Source organism: Panthera onca, chromosome A3 (assembly GCF_046562875.1).
Source record: "Panthera onca isolate mPanOnc1 chromosome A3, mPanOnc1 haplotype 2, whole genome shotgun sequence".
NCBI classification, from domain to species: domain Eukaryota; kingdom Metazoa; phylum Chordata; class Mammalia; order Carnivora; family Felidae; genus Panthera; species Panthera onca.
In genome coordinates, this window is record NC_138341.1 from 110,013,820 (window position 1) to 110,035,635 (window position 21,816).

The following is a 21,816-nucleotide window of genomic DNA, read 5'->3' on the forward strand; positions in this document are numbered from 1 at the left end:
TGCCCCTCCCCCGTTCATGCTCTGTCTCTCTCTGTCTCAAAAATAAACAAATGTTAGGAGGCAAGGGCACTTCATGCTATTATAGCACCTAGCCCCCAAAGAAGTATGCACGAGTGGTATTTTAGGCCTGGGAATAGTTGACAAAAGTTTGGCTGGGGTGAGGCCTTATGCCTAAGCCAGAGAGAGGTCTTAGGGGAAGTTCTGTTTGGGATATTTGACAGCAGCACCCCCTTCTGGTCATTTCCCAGCTCTGCACAAAGCTGAAAGCACTCTCCCTTCTTTGAACCCAGGCCCCCTCCACTACTCCTCTATTGGGGTCCTCTCCTGTGAGGTACCAGCAGGCTCTGGCTTCACCTGAAGCATAAATGCTTTATTGTCGCCTTAGGGTTCTCAGGCAGGTGGGTCAGCTGCATGTCATGGGTGGGCAGGAAATGTCCCAATGGCACATTGAGTTGATGACAGAGCCACGATCAGCTCTTAGTGCCTCTTCTGTCCACCCTGCAGCTCCCCAAGTCCCACTGCGCTTGGGTAGCTGGGATAGGGTGCAAGTGGGTCATTCATAGGCTGCCCTAGGGGCCTTCTCAGATGAGTCATTTGTCCTGAAGGAAGCCCCCGCATGTTCCCCCACTCCTCTCATAAGTGCCTTCAGCCTGTATCCTCCTCATTAGCCTGCTGAGAAAGTTTTAAAATTAACAGTCACACTTGGATGGGTGGTGCCACGCCCGGGGAGGTCCTATACTCCTGTGACTCTCGTGCCAGTCCCCAGCCATTTTTCTGTGGCATGGGGCTGCTCTGCCCAGCTCCCTGTGTAGGCTGAGCCCATCAATCCACGCACGCGGCCCTTCAGGCCAAAGCTCTGCACATCCTCCTTCCTCCTACTGCCCCTCCTGCAGCGGCCCTGCTCCACCTCTCCCGGCTGCCTTCACACCTCCCCCCCACCGCCCCCGCCCCCCCCCCCCCCCCCCCCAGTTCAGGCCAGGGCTCGGTCTTCTGGTGCATTCTGCCTTCGGGGTGACGTGTTCCCTGTGGGCGCACCGGCTTACAAACCTCTTCTGATTCCTTGACCTCAGCCCTTGGCAGGGCTCTGCAGCCTTCCAGTCAGCGGACCTGGGCCCAATTCCAAAGCCAGAGTCTGTCCCCACCCATCCTGCGACCTCATCTCCCCAGGCAGGAGGGTGGGGGAAGAGGCGCGACTTCAGAACCAGCAGCTCCATCCACTAGAGCCGACCCCACGACCACAAGAGGGCGGGGCCTGGCACTGGGGAACTGGTCCTCGCGCACGCCCTCAGTTGGAAAGAAAGTCGATGGCGGCGCGCACGGAGCGATTGGTGCTGACGTCGACGGCGGTGACCTTAATCTCGGTGTCGCCAAACTGCATGGCGGCGCGGATCTCGCGGCGGCCGGAGGACGCACCGTCGTAGGGCTCTAGCTCCAGGCTGAGCGCGCCGCACTTGCGCACGCCGGGGTCTGTGATGAAGCGCGCGTCCTCGGCGGCGCAGCAGTACAGGTTGATGAGCACGCGCCGCTGGCCCGGGCGCGCCGGGCAGTAGCTGCGCCGCACCTCCTCGCCCAGGGCCACCGACTGCTCGGCGGCCACGAAGCGCTCGAAGACGTCGGTGCACCAGCGGCGGCCATCGCGGACCAGCAGTTTCTCGGGCGGGTGGCGCCCAGCCACGAATCGGTTGAGCACGCCTACGCCGTAGGTGAGCGGCGAGCGGCGCACCCGCACCACGCCCGGCGCCTGCCCGAACAGCACCGCGCCCTTGAGGATGGTGAGGCCCACGTCGTGCGGGACCACCACGCGCAGGCCGCGGGCGCCCAGCGCCGCCTGCACCGCGTGCTGCAGCACAGCCGACTCGGCAAAGCCGCCCACCAGGAACAGCAGCTTCACGCCCTGCACCTCGGGCCGTGCCAGCAGCGCCTCTGCGGGAGGGGGCGGGAGGAGAGGATGGAAAGGGAGGTGACACAGAGCACCAGCCTCTGAGGCCGCCGCGGTGCGGCCTCGGGCACCTCCCCTCCACCATCCTGCATCCTGCTGGCAACTAGAAGCTAGCCATCTCACCCTAAAACGGTAGACGGGTTCTGAGGAAGAAAAACCGAGTTTTCACTGAGTGCTCCAGGCAGCCTTCACGGGCTCTGCTTCCCTGACACTCTACCCCCCCTTTCCTCCTCCTCCATGTCCTGGAGGGCAAAGAGATAAGGATACGCATTTACAGTGCCTGCTGCCCACTGTGGGCGCATCTCTAGTACTTCAGCTCTTCAAGTCCCTATGATAACAGTTTTGGGAACCCGGTGCTATCACTCCGTTTTATGAATGAGGAAACTGAGGCACCAGAGGGTCTTTCACTTGGAGAGGCTGTACACATCATCCCTCCTAGCTCTTAATACCCACCACACTGTGTCCTCCGGTTGTCCCAGATGATTCTGGGTCTCATTCCGGTGTTTGGATGTGTGGAGGGTCCGGGCACTAATAAGGAGTGGTCATTCTTGCGTCTGAGTGTGAATGTGGGGGTTAGTGGAGGACCCAAGCTTCGTACTCACCTATGTGCTGGATGATCCCACTGACCGTGGGCTGAAAGAGCTCGTTCATGGCCTCACAAGTCATCCTGAGCATCCCCTGTGAGGACCACTTCACGAAGTTCACGCTGTTGGTGAAGGGGGCACAGGCTCATGGGCTGGGGTCTGGAGCTCTACCCCTGCTCCAGGCCTTCTGTGCACTGGGCACTGACTGCATGTTGTGTCCTTCCACCCCACTCCCTCAGGAGCTTTTTAGCCGTCTGCCTGCTCCAGTTCCAGGCATGAAGTCCCAGGAGAGGAGCCTCCAGGCAGAGGAGCGAAGGCGCCTGGCCCGCATGGTGTGTGTGGCTGTGGGGGTGCGGGGAGGCGCAAAATGTAGGCCCTTTCCCTGGGGGCTGAAGATTCTCTTGCCACGGACCGGGCCTGAGGATTCTAGCTGGGGTGCTTAGGCTCCTCCCCTGACTCCAGCTGGTAAGACATGTACACAGGGCAGATTGGGCAGACCTCCCACTGTCCTCTGGGGCCCACATCCTCCCTTGCAGGGGCGTCCGGCATCCGCAAACCCTGCTTGAGTCCTTGGTCCCCGGGCCCACCTGCTCCGGCGCAGGGCTGTCTCCACGTTGTGGCCTCGCTGCTTGCGGTAGAAGTCAATGAAGGAGAAAGGCAGCGAGATGTTGAGTGCCCCTGCACGGTGTGGGCCTGCCGTGCGTTTGCGGGCCTCGAAGGCGATGGTCAGATCCACCCAGGCTGCCGGGCGTTGCCTTTTGAAGGTGGCGATGAAGTCTTCTCCAAAGATGCGGCCCAGCAGCTCCTCAAAAGCCAGGTCCACGCCCACCGCGCCATAGGGGCCGCCTGAGACCCGGCAGGGAGTGAAGGGGGCGTCAGCGCAGACTCAGCCGCCAGGGGGCATTGGCGGGGCCTGGGCGCGCTGGGCACCAAGGGTGCTGCCTGGCTACTCACCAGATGCCTTGTAGAGTTCCTTTAGGGTGCCATGCGGCTGCTCCAGCTGGTGCACGGTCAGGTCCACCGTGCCTCCCCCGCAGTCTGCCACCACGTAGCGGTCTCCTGCGGCGGCGAGCGTGAGCACACACTCCTGGCTTGCTTTGCACCCTCAGCTCTGCGCCCCTTCCAGGTTCACCCAGCCCCCAGCCCTGCCCCAGTCGCTAGCCTTGCCTGCGGGGAGGATGGGGGTGGGGTGGCTGTAAGGGACTTCAGGTGCTTGAACCTTACGCCAATGGGTACGGGCGTAAGGTTTTGGAGGAAAATGTTTCCAGGGCTCTGCAACTCCATCCGCGGAGAATCTCCAGAAGTTGGAGTTAGGGGCGCGGCTGAGTGGGTTGGGGGTGCAGGTAACCATGAGACTGCCAGGTTAGGTGCAGCTAATGGAGGAGGAGAGTCTGTGTTTCTAAGGTCTGAACCCCACTTCGCAAATGTTCCCATGCCCCCAATCAGTATATGATGACCCGCAGGGCTCAAGAAACACCCGTCCACCCCCACCCCCACCTGCTTGCATCTCTGCCCACAGCTCTCCGACGCCGGACTCCACCAGGAACGTGCGGCTGTGGCGGGACCGGCGCAGCTGCTCGCGGGCTGGGGGTTGAGGGACAGCAGGACAGTGGGGTTAGAAGGAGGTGCCTCAGCTACCACACTCGACCCCATCCTCCCACCAGCACCCTCCATGAGCATCTGGAGCAGCCAGTTCTTCTGAAACTCCTGCTCTACTCCTAAGTAGGAGAAGGCAATGCTGAACCTCAAAGGATCCAGAAAACCCGATGCGGTAATCTCAGGTGCTGTGACCAACAGCTGAGGGGAAGGAAGTATTTCTGGCCTCAGGACATTCCCTTAACGTAGGTGGGCTAGGGCCACTGCAAAATAGGGGTTAGGAGAGCTTGGAGGAGCTGTGTGTGTGTGTGGGGGGGGGGGATCTTGGGGGATCCAGGGGAGCCTGGGACTTGGGATTTCTCCTAGTCATGGGAGGTGGCATCTGGGAGAGTGACTAAGACTGACCATAGCTGTCTCAGTGCACAGCCCTGGCACTGGAGTTTGAGCTTGGTAGCAGCAGCTCAGGGCTGTTGTGGGGGAGGGAGAAGATAGCTGATGTGCCAGGACGGGAGAAGCTGCTGATTCAGTGGCTGTTTAAGAAAACTGAAGACCACCTTTGGCTCAGAGTAGGGGCTGATTTCTTCCTTTCTCACCTGAGCACCTCCCCTCAGGGCAGGTTGTGTCCCCCTACCCTCAGATTCAGGACTGGGATGGAGTCCTACCCTGCTCAGACAGTGCTCCCCCAGGACAAGGTGAAATCTCTATCCTCAGATTGGGCTCCCCCAGGTCAGGGCTGCACCTCCTTCCTCAGACTGAATTCCACCAGAGATGTGGCTGGGGGGGGCGGGTGTCCTCTTCCTGTGGGACATGGCTGAGTGCCTGGCCTCAGTGACCCTCTGACCCTCCCAGGGCAAATGTAATACCACCAGTCAGTGCCCCTGAGTGCAGCTCACCCTGCCGGAAGCTGGAATCGATGGAGCGGCGCTCACCCAGGCGTCCACTGCCTGGAGCCCGGCTGCTTAGGTCCACGAGCTGGTGTAGACGCAGCTTGCGGCAATAGACAGAGGCAGCCTCTGGCTCCAGGGCGATGAGTAGTTGGTCTGCATCCTCCCTCGACACCAGGCCAGCCTGGGAATAGGTGGTGGGCGGGGCCAGGGACCTCCATGGGCCAAGTGTCATACCTAAGATGGCACCTCAGGGCAGGCAACCAGGGCCTTTGGGGCTCCCACCTCCTCCCCGTCACACCTCACCCATGCTAGGCCTCCCAGGCCCCTCCAAGCTGCACAAATTTGGAGCTGCCTCACGGCTACCCTGTGACCAGGCTGGGGAGGGCCATGGCCATGGCCAAGAATACCATGGGGTTGCCCAGCAGGAAGAGACCCTAGGCAGTGAAAACCGAGAGCATCTGGGACATGCCCCTCTAAGCTGCCCAGGCTGTAGCAAGGTCCCCTTCACAGGTGCAGGGCTGGCCAGCTGAGCACTGGCTGAGGCTGTAAACCTAGACTCTAGCACAGTATGTATGGGGTGTAATGGCCAGACCACCAATCAGAGGAGGTGGTATGGGGGGGGCGGTCACCTTTGGCTCACTGAGCCCTTTTCCTTCACCAGGCTGGTGTCAGATAATAGCCACAGGCCTCCCCACTCCCAGGAGAACTCTGTTCCCCAGAGAATCAGATATAGGCATCAAGAGACTCTCAACAGTGAAATTCCAGGCGCCAGGAGGGGCCAGTTGTGAGGAGAAAAACACTTGGGATCTGTTACTTCCTATATTGGGACAGGGGATCCCTGTGGGAAGTACTTTATGGTTTTGTGGGGTTCCCTGGATTCTGACCAGGTGGGGGTTGGGGACGGGTGGGTATCGAGACTTCCTGCCCAGGGCCAGCCCTTCCTGAGCTGGCAGCCAGGAACAGTGTGGGAGGAAGCAGAGTGGATAAACCAGCAGGGGGCACTAGGGTGGGGGGTGTTTATTCTGGCTGGGCACAGCCTTGCTTTCATCCTGGTCTCTGTGGGGTGGGGGAATGCCCACCACCTCAGGGTTAGCTCCTTCCAGGGACAAGTGTAGGCACCTGCAGACCTGGCACCTGGGGCATGCCTGGCCCACAGGAGCATGGGGGGTTGAGGGTTCTGGTATCTTCCAGGGGGTGCACAGGCAAACCTTTTGGAGGTCCTTGGGTGTCCCCCAAGGCCCCAGGGGGAGGACCAAGCAATGAGTTTTGCTCTGAGAGGCTGTGCTCCCCTCTTTCCCCACCCCATTTTCCTGGAGGTGGGGGAACCTGAGTTGTGCACTCAGGTCCCCCCAGTCTCCAGACCTTTGGGCATCTCTTATGGTAGGAAGCCCAGGAAGCATTGACCCAAATCACCTCCCTTCATAGTTTCGTAGTCCTGTCTCCCCTACTCCAGAGCTTACAGTGGCTGGGGCATGGTGGTGGAGCCCCTGAAAATACCGGAGCTGGCTGCCCAGCTACGGTGTGTTAGCTGCTACTGGCTCCCAGCTGCCCACCCCCCCCTTCTCTAGAGAACTGCCCTCAGCTGAATGGAAACCACCTCACTTGGAAAGGTTTCCCCCTCACCTCCAGCAACCAACAGACCAATATGGATATACAAAAAGCGGGCCCCCTTGCCTTCCTGTGGTCAACTGCTGGGTACAGTTCTCCCTCCAGTGCTCTTCATGGGATTGGGCTGAGGCTAGACTCCAGTTGAGACCACATTCCTGCTCGGCTCTTTCTCTTGGCCCATTTCCCTCACTCCTCTTTCTCCCAAGAGCCCTTCTCCAATACACCACATGCATAGGACCCATCTTGGGCTCTGCTAGGAAACCCGACTTAAGACGCTGGCTAAGCTGGCCTGGGCCATGCCTCTCGTCCCTCTGCTCTCTGTTCCTGCAGGCTCACACCCTCTCCTGGTGGCGACAACCTTCCAAAATGCCCAGCAGGGGAAGGCCAGAGGTCTTTGTACACAGTGACCAGTCCCAAGGGTGGTGGGTAAATGAGAATCTGGGGCCATCCCTAGAGCCCTCCAGAGCTATGCCCACTGGTCTGCCTTGCACATCCTCACCAGGTAGGCAGCCTCACGCATGAACTGCTTGGCAGGCTGTTTCCAGATGGCAGGCACCGTCAACACCCAGCGCACGGTGTCCTTCTCTGGCAGCGATGGGCACTGCTCCCTCAGCTCCTGGAGCAGGAGGGGGCAATGAGAGGTAGGCTGGCTTGGGTTGCAGGGGTGGGAGGTGTCTTCAGCCTTCTATGGGAGCTGGAGGGACTAATCAGGCCTCAGGAAGGACTTCCCAGCTGAGTTGGAAGAATTCCTAACACCTCCTCCCCCAACACCCGTATGGCCCATGCAGGCTCTATCAGATAGGAAGGCAGGGGCTGGCGAAAATGACTTCTGACCTCTAACGGATGGGCTGACAGGAAAAGATGGACCTGGCGGGGGTCCCTGCCCCGGTGGGCAGGGATGGGGCCACAGCACACCTGAAGGGCATGCTCCTTGAAGAAGCGTAGGGCATGGGCGAACACCTCCAGGGCAGGCATTTTCTTTCCGTTTACAGCCTCTAGCTGGGTCTTCAGGGTGAGATCCTGGCAGGAACATAGGCGATTCTGCAGGAGGCCATAGCTCTACCCCCATTTCCTGACAAACTCTCTCTGAAAATCACGCCATTTCCTGGTGCTTCCCCTCCGAAGTGTGAGCTCAGCTGGGCTCTCCTGCTAATCCAGGAGAACACCAGTTCTGTCCCCAGCCCTCTCATTAGCCCCGCCCTCCTCTAATCCCGGCCTCACCCCTTAGCCCCTCCTCCACTTTGACTCCCAAGCCCCCTCAGCCTCTCCTCACCTTTTACCTTTGCTCACCCTCCTTGAGCCCTGCCCTTTCCCCTCCTGCCCCCGCCTCCCTGGCTGGAGTGTCCCAAGCCAGAATGTGCCTTACAGTGGCGCTGTGGATCTTCATCTTGAACTTCTCGAAATAGAGCCAGTCCCGCGCCTCCTCAGGGTCCAGATCGTGGTAGTAATCGCGGGCAGTGTAGCCAAAGCTGTGAAAGGCGCCCTCCGGGGTCAACAGCAGGCAGGTGGGGGTCTTCTGGTGGGCCACTCCTGGGTCCCCGCCCTCCCATTTCCTGTGGGGGCACAGGACTGTCAGTGTTGTCAGCGAAACCCTCCCTTCCTGAGGTTGGGTACCCGCTCTGGAATCAGCTGTGTGACCTTGGGCAGGCCACCTAGCCTTCCTGAGCAGCAGTCTTCCTACGTGTAATATGGAGATAATAATAGTACCTACCTCTTAGAGTTCTCCTGAAGACAGTGCTTGGCATCCACTCAAATCTCCATAAAATGCTGCTCATGGGATCCTTTCTATCCATGGGGCCACAGGACCTATCAACATTCTCAGCTCCTGCTTCCTCCATGAGGTACACCATTGGCCTTCGCCTCCCTCCTTAAGCAGCAGCAGGCCATCATCCACCTGCCTGGGTCTGGCCTCCTGACATATCTCCTGAGGACTCTAGCAGAGGCTTTCTCCCAGCCAGATGGTGTGCCCTCCTCTAGGCTGTCTTCCACCGCCAAGCTTCTTCAAAGCATTTGTGATCATTCCTATCTGACCCACTTCAACAGCTACACCCCAGTTGACTGCACCTCCAGAAAGATCCCCAAACCTGAATGAGATTCCAAGCCTCCCTATCTGCAGGCACCATGTGGATCTCCACCCAGAACTCCTGGTCTAGTTCACTGGTCTGGCAACTTGTTTCTCCCCTTCCTCTAACTTCTCTGATGCCCTGAACCCTCTAGGCCAAGCTTGTCCCCTGCAGCCTTTAGGGGAGAGAACTGGGAATCCAGGCAGAAGGCACAGCATGTGGAGAGGTGTGAAAGCGCAGGGATAACCAGCTATAGGCTGGCTCAAAATGCAGAAGGAGAAAATACAGGAATGTTAAGGTCAGCTAGGGAAGAGCATCAAATGCCACATCTGAATTCTTTTGGTGGGCTTTAAGTAGAAGAATGAAGAATCATGACCACATTTGCTTTTAGAAAAGTCACCGGTTGATCTTTGTGGTAGCAGCAGCAGTGACCACCATTCAGTCGCTGGTATGTAGCTTTTTGTTCGCACCCAGGAGCTTCGCACTCAGGAGCTACACACCCTCGAGGTGGCTAGCCAGGAGACAGTTGCCCAGATCAAGGCTCACATAGACTTGTTGGGGGGGCCATGCTCCAAGGAGATCAAATCGTGCTCCTGACAGGCACACCCCTAGAAGATGAAGCTATCAGAGCCTGTGTGGGGTGGAGGCTCTGACCACTCTGGGGGAACCATCCACATGCTTGGAGGTGAAGTCCATGGTTCTCTGGGCCATGCTGGGAAAGTAAGGGGGCAGACTCCCAAAGTGGCCAAACAGGAGAAAAAGAAGACAGGCCAGGCCAAGCAGTGGATGCAGTAAAACTGGTGCTTTGTTAATGTCGTGCCCACCATTGTCAAAAGAAGGGCCCCAGTGCCAACTCTTAAGTCCTTTGTAATCCTGGCTTTCTCTAATAAAGCTACTTAGTGAGTCAAAAAAGAAAGAAAGAAAAGAAGAGAAGAGAAGAGAAGAGAAGAGAAGAGAAAAGAGAAGAGAAGAGAAAAGAAGAGAAAAGAAAAGGAAAGGAAGAGAAGAGAAGAGAAAAAGAAAAAAGAAAGGTCACTGGTCCCCACATGGCAACAGATGGAGGGGAGGAAAAATGGAGAAGGAAAACCAGAGACGAGGATTTTGCAACCATCCAGGTGAGAGTGGGTGGGGCTAAACTTAGGGGTTGTGGCTGTGGAGAGAAGTGGCTGGGTGTTCCAGAGATACTAGAGAGGTAGAAGTGAGAGGGCTTGGTGACTGGTAGAGTGGGGAGGGTTTGGGAAGAAGCCAAGATGTCCCCCAATTACTTCCTGTGACTGTCTCGTCCACAGGACTGAGACACTGTCCTTTCTTGTGTCCTCTGCCCCAACATAGGGTCCAGCATGGTCTCAACGGTGTGCACTGACAAACATGCCAGCTGGGATGTCCTGCAGCCCCTTGAGGGCTGTAAGTGCCCAGAGCCATTGTGGCCTAAATGTGGATGTGGGTGGAGCAGAGAAAGGGGAAGGGCAGTTCATGCTCATGCAGGTCAAGTTCCTTGTATCTTTGGGGAAGTAACCCTTATGTTTGTTTCTCCATCCACCCCGCCATCTACCCTTCTGGGCCCTGGGGAAGCCCCTTTGCTCCCTCATCCCAATCTGGGTTGGAGCTTTGGGGTCTTCTAGAAGGGCCTTCCACCTACTGGCTGCAGCTTCCCTAAGACATAAAGGATCAGGGTCTTGAGGCCTGGAGGGGAGTATCAAATGTGTTGTTCAAACAAAACTCAACTATATCAGAATGCATTTTTTTTTTTAACATCTCTTTCATAACAGCTGTGTAACTTGTCAACTGAGCCCTCTGATCCTTCATGTCCCTGTCCTTCACCTGAGGTGTTGAACCTAGGAATCTGCCTGTAGGAGTCTACTGCGCAGAAATCCCAGCACAGGTTCAAGGAAGGACATTCATTGCAGCACTTCGTGTAATAGTGAAAAATTAGAGGACAAGAAACCTCCTAAAACTATCAGTAGAAAAGTGGACAAATTATGTCTGTACTCCGCAGCTGTTAAAAGAAATTGTGGCTTCAGCAGGAGCCTATATAAGAACAGACCTGTCAACCAAGATGCATGCCCAGAGCCCAAGGGAGCCAGGAGGCTGCCTTGTTTTTGTTTGGCTGGTTCATTTTTCTTTTTCCTTTTTTAAGAAAAAATAAAGCAGGTGGATTTGAAAAAAAAAAAAAAAAAGAAGAAAGAAATTGTGGCTTTATGTGTTGACACAAAACATCTACAAAATAATGTTGAAAGCTTAAAGTAAGGCAAGTTGTATGATATCCCATTTTTATTTTAAATTCTTTCTTTAGTGTTTATTTATTTTTGAAAGAGAGACGGAGTGTGAGTGGCGGAGGGGCAGAGAGAGAGGGAGACACAGAATCCGAAGCAGGCTCCAGGCTCTGAGCTGTCAGCACAGAGCCCAACCTGGAGCTCAAACTCATGGACCACGAGATCATGACCTGAGCCAAAGTTGGATGCTTAACCGAATGAGCCACCAGACACCCCTCCCACTTTTATTTTACAGACACATATATGTGCATATATGCCTGTGTGCATTTGTGTACAAGCCCAGAAGGGCATTTGTGTATTTAACTGTAACATTTTTTAAAATTAAAAATGAAGCCCAGGGGCTCCTGGGTGGCTCAGTTGGTTAAACATCAGATTCTTGATTTTGGCTCAGGTCATGATCTCACGGTTCATAGGTTCGAGACTCATGCTGGGCTCTGTGCTGACAGCATGGAGCCTGCATGGGATTCTGTCTTCCTTTCTCTCTCTCTCTCTCCCTCCCTTGCTTGCACTCCTCTCTCTCAAAATAAATAAGTAAACTTAAAAAAAAAAACGAAACCCAATATTTCTATTGGGTGTTTCTCTGATTGAGGATGGGGCCCAGGCCTAGGACCCATCCTCTAACTTTCTGCCCCCACAGGAAGCCCCAAGCTAGGGATGGAGGGAGCTCTGGAGAGACCCCATGTCTCTTCAGTGACAGTCTTTCTGAGACCAGGCCCATCCCAGGGAGTGAGGACCCCCCGCCCCAATCTCCCAGCTCAGCCACCCTCACCTCATCATGTGGATGGCTTCAGGATCACTGGCAAAGCTGAAGGCATAGCCACTGGAGGTGGTGCCAAAGTCAATGGCCACCACCACAGAGAAGGGAGCATGCTGGGGGGCTCGGGCCTCGGGCTTCTGTGAGGACAAGATCCAGAGTCAGGCAGCAGCCCAAGGGCCCGACTGACTGCCTGCCGAAGCCCCTCCTCTCCCCTGGCTGTGGTCCAGACTGGCCACCTGCCACCGGCTCCAGCCACCTGCCCCAAATCCCCTCCCCTAACCTAGCCTCCAGGCTAAGCCCTGGAACTGCAACTGCTCAGAAGCCCAAGGCCTCTCAGGTCACCCTCTGCAGCTTGTGGCATAAGCTCTTGCTTTCCTCTTTCGGTTCTCTGTCCACCTTCTGCCTGGCTGGCCTGAGCCCCACCCCCATCTCACAGCACCGCACAGCCCCGGCCCAGCTGAGAGCAATCTCGCTCTTCTGGGCAGCTTCAGTAACACACAGACCTGTGTATATTTGACCCCCTAGATCTTTGTGTCCACAGTGACACGACCAGATTCTGTCAGTTTTGTGGCAGAGAAGAAAGGCCTGTGCACGTGCCCAGAGCGGCTCTGCTTTCTCCCAGGCCAGGCCTGGGCTCCCTAAGAACAAGGGGGTCTCCAGGCTGCATCACTAGGTGAGGCCATCCTGGGTGGGCTGACCCAGGGAGTTTGGGAGAAGGTTATATCCTGGATACTTAGCAATATGTGTCTTCTCTTCCCCAGATATACCACTACATGTCAGAAGTCTCCTTGCCCTAGGCAGGCTATGGTCTACGGGTGTCACCCCAGAGTGGTGCTATCTGGGTGTTAGTTACATTGGGTTCACCTTAGTAGACTGTTACCCCTAGAGTCCAAGGTCACCTAAGGCTAACTCTTCTGGGGGGGACATGACTGGAGAATGCAAGGGCAAGATCCAGGCAGCACCCCCAGCCCAACCCAGGCCCTGCTAAGGCTCTGGTAGACACCAGGCCTTGCTTTCTGGAGTGTGACCTGCCTCCATACCACCCAGGCCACCCACCACCAGGATCCCTGTTCCCGGGCTTACTGGAGACTGCGAGGGTGTGAGGGGGGCAATGCCACAGCTTTCCTGGGTCCTTGGGGAGCCGGGCGGGCTGGGCACGGGGGACCGCTCGGGGCTAGAGCCTGCAAAGAGAGGGTAAGTTACTCTGGCACACCATCAGGTTAGGAGCCGGTGGCTGGGCACTGGGAGGTTCTCCATCAGTCCTTGCTGGGCTGAGGCAAGGGGCACCCTGCTGCGGAAGGGGAAATAGTTGGGGAGGGAAGGAAGGACAAGACCGAGGCAGGCAGGGGAGGACTGAGGGCATGTTATCGATTTGAGGTGACCCATCCCTGGAGGGTGACCCATGCCTCACCTGAGGACTCCTTGTCTCCCCCAGCATCCCTAAGACACAGCAGGTGAGGGGAGAGATAGAGAAGAATTATGGGGACTGGGGGAGACTGAGTCTAGAGACAGAAGGGCAGGAGAGATGGGTGAGTGGGCTCCTGGGGCAGGGTGAGGGTGGAGGGCAGAGAAACCAGAAGAGGTGGGGAACTGCAGACAGAACTGAGCAGCAGGAGGGGCTGCTCCCCTCCCCACTAGAGTTTGGCCACATGGTTCTAATCAGGACCCGAGGGAGTCACCCTCCCTCTCCCCCTCCCTCCTCCAAGGGCCAAGGATAGGCCCAGCTGGCTCTGTGGTGAGGATCAAGAAGGCGAATCGTGCTTCCCCCAGCCCAGCTCTGAGCTGAGGCATGTCCACAACACTAGGAAGTTGGATTTTGAGCCTCCCTTCCCTACAACACATGGAAACCTGGAGCCAGCATCTAGGGGCAGGAGGTCCCACTGAAACCCTCTCTCAGGCCCAGCACTGAGCTGGACCTTTGCTGGGAGGAAACAGCAGCTCCAGAAGGCAGCCCAAAGCCTGGCTTGGAGGATCAGGCAGTTTAGGGGCCTGCCTGGCTGGAAATCCCCTAGGTGTGGGCTGGTGGCTCATCACCACCCCACTGGGCGTTGCTAAGGCCCCTACCAGCAGTGCTGGGCTGCCCTGAGATTCATGTGTGGGGACAGGGAGGCTGGCCCAGGAGGCTGATGGGGTCTTGCATGAAGACCCGTGGGCACGTCAACTGGTCTGGCTTGCTTTAGGCCAGGTCCTGTATTCCTTCAGTAGCTACCCTGCTGTGTGCCCTGATAGGTCCCAGCTCTTGCTGGCCTTGGGATACCCTGGGAACATGTACATACAGGGGATTCTAGGAAGTGCCTGGACAGGGCCAGAGTCTGTCTTGAGGTGCTGGAGGGGCAGGGTTATGGTGGTCAGTGTCCCAGGGCTCCTTTTTCTAAGCGGCCAGTACGGGCCTGGGCCCTGCCACCAGCTCCAGCTTGAGGGGCCAAGTTGATGTGGCTTGGGCCTGGGAAGGGAGGCAGGAAGGAAGGCCCAGCCCACCAGGTCTTTGTTAATGGACTTCCTGAGGAGTGGCCCTCCTGACTTCTGGCCTCCCACCCCTGCAGAGAGCCCAGAGCCTGCTCCCAGACCAGGCCAGAGGCAGATGAAGGTGTACACGCGCAGAATTCTGTGCATGCAGACCACCTGCCAATATATACACTCTCATACAAGGCCTTGCACACAGACTTACCCTCAGGCAGACAGACACAGACACACAGAGACACACAGACACAGACACAGACACACACAGACACACACACTCACACTCATACCAGGTCCCGTGTACACAGACCCTGCCCAAGACATGCAAACGCATTCAGTCTTGTGCACACAGACCCGCTGTGCACACACTCACAGACACACACTCACATACACAGTCCTGTAAGCACCAACCCTTCCTGCACAAACACACTGTCTCAAGAACCTCGTCTGGGAGAGTTGCCCATGTGCAGGCTGGGGGTGGGTCTCAGTGTCAGGATGAGAGGGGTGGTGGGTCAGGGCACAGGCTGGGGGAGGGAGGAGAGTCTTACCAATGTACAGCCCTTGCAGGCCCATCTCTGGGACAGCCAGCATCTCTGCAGGCCCTGTGACTGTCAACAGGAACAGACAAACAGAATGGCATTTATTTGTTCCTTTGTTCCCTTATTGAAAGCTTATTTATTTTAGTTATTTACTTTTGGCTAGAGTCCTTTGAAGCGAATCCCAGACATCACGTTGTTTCACCTATAAATTCTTCAATATGTCGCTCCAACAGATAAAGACTCCACAAACGTCGTTGCAACATCCTCATCATGTGTGACAATATTAACAGCAATTCCTTAGGCTCGGCTAACATTCAGTCCCACAGTGCCAGCTTGTCTCCAAAATGTCTTAACATTTGCTTTGTTGGAATCAGGATGCTCCTAAATGTTTTCGAGTGCCCACTCTGTGCCAGGTGTTAGCAGACATTAGCGACCCAGAGAGACACTGTTCCCGCCCTGGAGGCCTACAGGCTGGTGGGGAAACTGATTACAGTAGGATAATCACCGAAGTGAATTTGAGATTACAAATGATGCTGTCAAGGTCACAGCTGGATACAAACCAAGCAGAAAGGCTTGGTAAGGCTGGAGAGAGAGGCTGGGCTGGGCTGGGCTGATCCTCTAGGCAGACCCTCCAGGACCCTATTTTAGATTTGGTTTTATATGACGGGGAACAGCAAATCTTGAAAGGTTTGAAGTAGCTGAGCAGAATTGGGGGCATGACTAAATCTGCATTTTAAAAAGTCCCTTGGCTGTATGGAGAGTGCAGATTGCAGCAGGCAGTTTGGAAGCAGAAGCCCTATGGGGGCACCAGGCGACAGATGATGGTGGTAGCTATGTGTCTTGAGACAGAAGTGGAGTTCTGAAGTTAGAGAGACCAACAGCGCTGATAGAAGATGGCTGGATTGGATATTGGGGATTAGGACGAAGATGTCAAGGGTGACATTGTCCGATTCGAGCTAGGGGATGGACAGTGAGATGGAGAATACCGGAGAAGGGCAGACTGGCAGGGGAAAGGGGCAGAGTTCTAGGTGCAGTATTGAAACTTCCCAGAGAACAGACCAAGGAGCCAGATGGTGTATGATGCAGAGGTCAGAGAGAAAGCTGAGGGGGAGATGCACATTTGGGAGTCATGTCAAGGGAGGCCTGGCAGGGAGTAGTGGGGGAAGAGTGGGGAGAACCAGCACGGAAAGGCTGGCTGGAGGAAGGTGTGCTGCTGGAGAAGACTGGATGCTTGCTATAGTCCCATGAAGATCTCGGATCTAAGAGAAGTACGCGAAGCTAGATGCCTTTAGAGGTTATTAGAGGAGCCTTGCAACACCTGTTCTAATGGCCCAAGGCCATCATTTCAGCAGAATGAAAAAGATGGGGTAGAAGTCAAGTGAGCCTGGGCACGGAGTGAGCAGAGGGTAAGAGAATGCAGTGAACACTTCCAAGAAGCATGGCTGAGGTCAGGGGCTGGTGTGAGGGCAGTAGCTGGAGGAACAGAAAGCCTGAGGACGGGAAGATGTGCTTTCATTTTCTTTTCTAAGATGGGAGCAGCCTGAGTTTGTGTCTGGGGGCCAGGCTAGAGGCAGCAGCACCAGAGCCCCCTGGGAGCTGTTAGAAATGCACAACCTCAGGCCCCACTCAAGACCTGTTGAGTCAGAACTTGCATTTTAACAAGATCTGTGCACATGAAAGTTTGAGAAGTGCTGCTTAACGTGTTCCTGGGCCGATCTTCAGATAACCTGTGCTAAAGTCCTCAGCTGTGGGCCTGGCAGCCCCCCTAAACAAAGGTGAGGCTACTCAGAGCCCCCTCCCTCTCTGTAGCCAGTGGCCTGATGAGGAAGTTTTGCTAACAGAATGCAGGTGAGCGCAGAGCTGGGCACCATCACACGCATGCACACATATGCACAGCACGCACCCTTGCTCACACACAGTTTACACAGCCCAGCCCCATTGTGGACGGACACTCAGACATGTCCAGGATACTCCTGCATGGCCAGCACCATAGACATTTCCAGACACATGCGATCCTGCTGTCAGCGGAGGCGCACAGTTGGATGCCCAGGAGTGAGAATCTCGGGAAAGACAGGGGCTGCTTTGGGGCACTCAGAGCAGCAGAGTGATGCTAAGAAACAGGAAGGCAAATAGTGCACATGGGTGTGGACCTTGAGAGCCAGGACAGGGGCTGAGTGCAGGGAGAGGCAGTGGTGTGCTGGAGGTGAGCCTCCCCAGCCATGAGAGCTGATTCTGCATCTCTCTCCAACTCTGCATTCAGGGACATCACATGGGTTAACTTGAAATTAGCCATGGTACAAGTATTTACACCAAGGAAATTGGCAAACACCATAGATTGGGTTTTTCTCCCTCTGAGAGAGTTGACAGTATTGACCACAGCACACCCTGTGGATTGAGGCCACAAGGGGGAAGCTGACAGCCCTGTCTGTGCATTGTTTCGATTCTTGAGCAAAAAAAACTTATTGAGCATTTGTTTGCATCAGGCTCTGTGCTAAGTGGTTGAATGAATGAATGAATGGATTTTCTGGATGAAGGCTCTATTGTATTTAGAGGAGAATCAATCTAGAGCTACCAGGAAAAGAAGACTCAGGAGTCATCCCTCTAAGCTGGATTCCATGTCCAAACTGTGTGCCTACAGTCCTCCCAGCTATCTGAAGCTGGTCCAGTTTTCTCCTGTCTCTGAGCATGTGGACACGGATCGTGCCTACACTGGGGTCTCAGGGACGGCAAGGGTTTACGATTGCACCTGGCCAGAGTGCATCATGTCGCCTCTCTGTGCTTCAGTGTCTTTCCTGTAAAATGGGGTATGCAGGGGGCTTGTTAAGACCTACAAGTCCAGATAAGGAAGGTGGTTGATAAGGGCAGGAACTTGGACAGATGTGAGCAGTTCTTCTTCTTTTTTTAATGTTTATTTATTTTTGAGAGAGAGAGCGGGGGACGGGCAGAGAGAGAGGGAGACACAGAATCTGAAGCAGGCTCCAGACTCTGAGCTGTCAGCACAGATTCTGATGTGGGGCTTGAACTCACAAACAGTGAGATCATGACCTGAGCCAAAGTTGGAGGCTCAACAGACAGCCACCCAGGAGCCCCATATGTGAGCAGTTATTCTTATCCTTCATGATGTGGATTCTGAATTTTCTCTGTTAGAAGTTTTTGGTCTTATTGAGACTTTTATTCTAATCATTCTGAGTTCTTTGGTGGGGGGGAGGACCTGAATCAATCTGTGTTAAAGAAGGGGGATCCTGCCAATTCCTTGAGAGTTGGAGGTAGAAGGGCCTGGTGGCCCCATATGTCTTTGGGACATCCCCCATCATGCATATGCCCCCAGAAACACTTAAGGACAGTATTGGTTTCTCAAAGCTACGACTGGGACAGAATCCACAGCTGGAAAGGGGGCAAAGTAGATCCTCACCGCAGGGGCCGACTAATTTCAGACTGGGGATGCTTATGGGTTTGAACATAACCGGGTGGGGCAGTTTGATTTACACAGAAAGTAATGTCATTTCCTGGCTACAAGCACAGGCTAAACTCTGGCCCCAGCTTGACCCCTACCCTACCCACAGACAGACGCTTAACCTTCCCATGGAGTGACCCCTAGCCCTTGGATTCATATTGATCTCTAATCTTCAGCTTCACACTGACCCCTGGCCCTGACTTCTACCCAATAGGTATGACCTATTAGTCACTGGGGACCATGACAGGGTGTGGCTGAGTAGAGACTCGAAACGGGAGACTCCCATTCCAGAGTGCTTCCTGGACTCACAAAAGCCTAGAACTGGCCTGATGGAGAGAATTTTCCAGAGATCTCTTCCTGGGGAGGGGACATTAAGGCTGAGTACTTATGCCCCCAAAGTGTACTCAGGGTGTGTGGTGTTGCTGGATTTCAGGGCTCCACACATACCTGTCCTCTGCCTATGAGGACAAAGAGCCCACCCTGATCTTTACAGTTCCTCTCCATCCCCTGCAGGCAGGGACTGCCTGGACCCTGCCTTTCCCATCCACTGTTTTCTGCTCAACATCCTGCCAGCCCTTTAATGGGATGGGATTCTGTCAGCAGGCAGAGAGGCCACAGGCATTTCTCCCAAGCCACAGGTTGGGCCAACCAGGGCCAAGGGACAGATCAGAAATGGCACCCAAAGAGCTGCTCCAGTCTGTCTCTAGAGAGGAGCCCTCTGGGAGAGGGACCAGTAGGAGGCTGTGGGGTAGGGAGGTTGCCTCCTCCAGTGCTGAGGCAGGGGGTGCCATAAATGGTCTCCCATGGCCCCTCCCTGTCCTCAACTTTTCTTTCCATACATCCTGCCCCACCCCCTTTGGGTCCTCACCATGGGGGCTTCCAGTTCACAAACAACCTCTGTTCCACAGAGCCCAAGGCTTAAAGCCCCTCCCATCCTCTGCCCACCAGGCCCCCATCACCTCCCTTACCTTCTGGGGCTCTAAAGCTGCGCTTGCTCTCACATCGAGGCCATATTTTAGAGCTCCCTCCCTCCCAGTCTCTCTCCCCACAACACAAGCCTGCTTTACAGACTGGCTCCATTGCCCCTACAGGGAGCCCAGACCCCACCCCACCTGCTCCCGCCCCTCCCCCCGGAGCCCCCCGCCCCCCAGCTGGCCTGTGGAGAGAATCCAGAGGTCCCTGGTCAGGAGGCCATCCCAGTCTGGAACTGTGGCATCCTGGTCACTGCCACTCTCGAGCTTCTCAGACCATAGGCCCTAAGACCCTCCTCTCCCACCAGGTGACCTCCCTCCCCCAAACACACACACACACACACACACACACACACACACACCCAACCCCCAGGTCTCCACGTCTGACCTAGGCATTGTGTTCTCCACAAACTGGCTTACCGGAGCAGACCCCAGCCCCACTCCAGTCCCCCAGCCCCACCCCCACCGCGGCACAGGGGTCTCCCCAGCCCCCCACACTCCGCAGTGCGTGTGTGGGGTCTCGGAGACTGGATGTGAATACAAGGTCGCCGCTCCAACTGCTTTTCTGAACCCGCAGCCCCAATGGAGCTCTCCCAATGGAGAGAACGCCTTGCAGGATCTGTCCCCAGCCCACCCCGCCAGGGTTAGGAAGGTTTTTTTTTTGGGGGGGGGGGTCGGTTCTCAGCCTACAGCCCGGGACAGACAGGACCGCACAGCTCGCCGCCTTTCTCCTCTCTGGGAGACCCCCGCCCAGAACTCACCTCCACCCTCCCGACAGCTCGACTTGGGTTCGGCCGCCTCGATCCCGGGTCCGCAGCCCCTGGTCGTACCCGCCGCGGCAGCCACAGCCCTCGACGTGCGCCCAGCCCGCGCCTCAGGCTCGCCCCGCGCCGCCCACCCCGCCCGCGGCCCCCTCCCCCAGGCCGGATGGTCGCGCGCTCCCGGCCCAGATGTGCGAGGCCGGGGCGGGGCCTGGCTGCGCGGGCCTCTCGGAGGGGCCCAGCCCGGCCCCGCGTCCCAGCCCCTCCTAGCGCCCCTCCTGCGCCCCGTCGCTGCGCCTCCCCCCTCCGCCCCGCCGGCAGCCTGGGGGGTGGGAGGGGGCGAAGTGTGAGAAGGGGAGGTGGAGGGAGGGAAGAGGAATTCCAGACGCCTCGTTGGCCTCCTACGGCCGAGGGGCTCCCCCTCCTCGCCCCTACAGGCCCACCTCAGGGGCTCAGTTTAGGCCAGCCCAACTCCAGAGCCTCGCTGCTGGTGAGGGAGGGCCCTGGCCCAGACTCCTTACAGTCCCCAGTCCATCCCACTTTCTACCCCCCTCCCATCCCAAGCCAGGTCTCCAAGGGTCAGAGAGAAAAGGCTGAATTGAAGGTGAGGTCAGCCCCTCAGGCCCCAGCCTGGGGCCCAGCTCTGTCCTTGAGGCCTGGGGTGTTGAGGAAGGGTTCTCATTGCTGGCAAGGGGATTACTGGGAACTCACCCTGTCTCTGCAAAGAGCACCCAGCCCCTTTCCTGTGAGGGCTCACAGCCTTCTTCCTATCCAAATCAGGCCCTCTGGGGGGTGCTAGGACATGGCTCTAAACAGGGGTTTGGAGACCCCTTTCTGCTAGGCCCTTCCAAAGCAGCCCTCTTACCTTGCCCATCACCACCTCCTGGTAGGCAGGGCCTGGGCTGGGCCCCTTTCCTTCTACCCAGTGTGCCCCCACAAGGACTCGGGCTGGGGCACAGGTGGGAAGGGGGCCAGGGTCTGCTTCTCAGCCAAGTCTCTCTGCATCAGGAGGGCTGGCTTCCTGTCTGGTCTCCAACCCCGTCCCCAAACAAGGGCCGCACAGCTCTTTGGGCATCATAGCTGCCTCACCACCCCAAACCTTTGCAGAGGCCATTTTTCCCTCCCTAGAATACTGTCCCTCCTCCTCACTGCCCATCTAAAAGTTCCCCAGCTGAGCATCACCTCTCCTAGGCTTGTGGCCCTTATTATCAGGGCCACTGCCCTAGACTGCCCTGCGACAAGGTGGGAATAGGGGATGAGCTGCACCAGACAGCTTTTGGGTATCAGTACGTAGGCAGTAAGCCAGCAAGGTATCCAATCAGCAGCCTCCGCTGACTGTTCCCACGAGTGTGTGCATCCGTTTGTGTGTGTGTGTGTGTGTGTGTGTGTGTGTGTGTGTGTGCCAATGACTGTGTATGTGTACGTCTATGTTCATGTGTTAGGGTGGTTTTAGGGATAGTTTTTTAGGTAGTTTTTAGTTTAGATAGTTTTTAGGTAGTTTTGTTTGTGACTGTGTCTTTGTCTCTGTGTCTCTTATATACATGTGTCACTGGGTCTTGTGTCTTCGTGTGTGTGTGTGTGTGTGTGTGTGTATTTGTGTGTGTGACATGTGTGTGATGGGGGCTGTCAGGCCTTCACATCATGCCAGAGGCCGAGCAAAGCCTGGGGTGGGGGTGGGGGGGTTGAAGGGGATGCAGGTGAGTGTATGAAGGCAAAGGGTCTGGCTCCTCAGGCACAACCTGTCTCTTGTTTTTCTTTTTCTTTTCCACTGCAGTTTTCTTCCATCCCCCACCCCCAGCTCTACATGTTGGCTCATCTCTGAGGGCCACAGCAGCAGGCTCTGAGCAGGAGTGAAGACTCATGGTAGGGGGTCCTCAGCCCTCGCATCCTCGAACTTGGCCTCCTCCTTCTGTTCCCCACCCCC

The 21,816-nt window shown here is 56.3% G+C and overlaps 1 protein-coding gene and 1 pseudogene across 1 annotated transcript; one reads left to right on the top strand and one right to left on the bottom strand.

Annotated features, from left to right (window-relative positions):
• Positions 1-987: 987 nt before the first annotated feature.
• Positions 988-20,112, bottom strand: HSPA12B (heat shock protein family A (Hsp70) member 12B). The gene is made up of 13 exons (XM_060613440.3): positions 19,893-20,112; positions 14,716-14,775; positions 12,791-12,888; positions 11,720-11,844; positions 7,981-8,167; positions 7,530-7,634; positions 7,114-7,230; positions 5,013-5,187; positions 4,021-4,107; positions 3,478-3,582; positions 3,111-3,369; positions 2,542-2,645; positions 988-1,923 (listed from the first exon to the last, which is right to left on the bottom strand). Exons 2-13 carry the CDS (start codon positions 14,756-14,758, stop codon positions 1,286-1,288), a joined length of 2,043 nt encoding a protein of 680 aa, XP_060469423.1. The 5' UTR covers positions 14,759-14,775; positions 19,893-20,112; the 3' UTR covers positions 988-1,285.
• LOC132688199 (ubiquitin-like FUBI-ribosomal protein eS30 fusion protein pseudogene) lies at positions 8,736-9,637 on the top strand (annotated as a pseudogene).
• Positions 20,113-21,816: the final 1,704 nt, after the last annotated feature.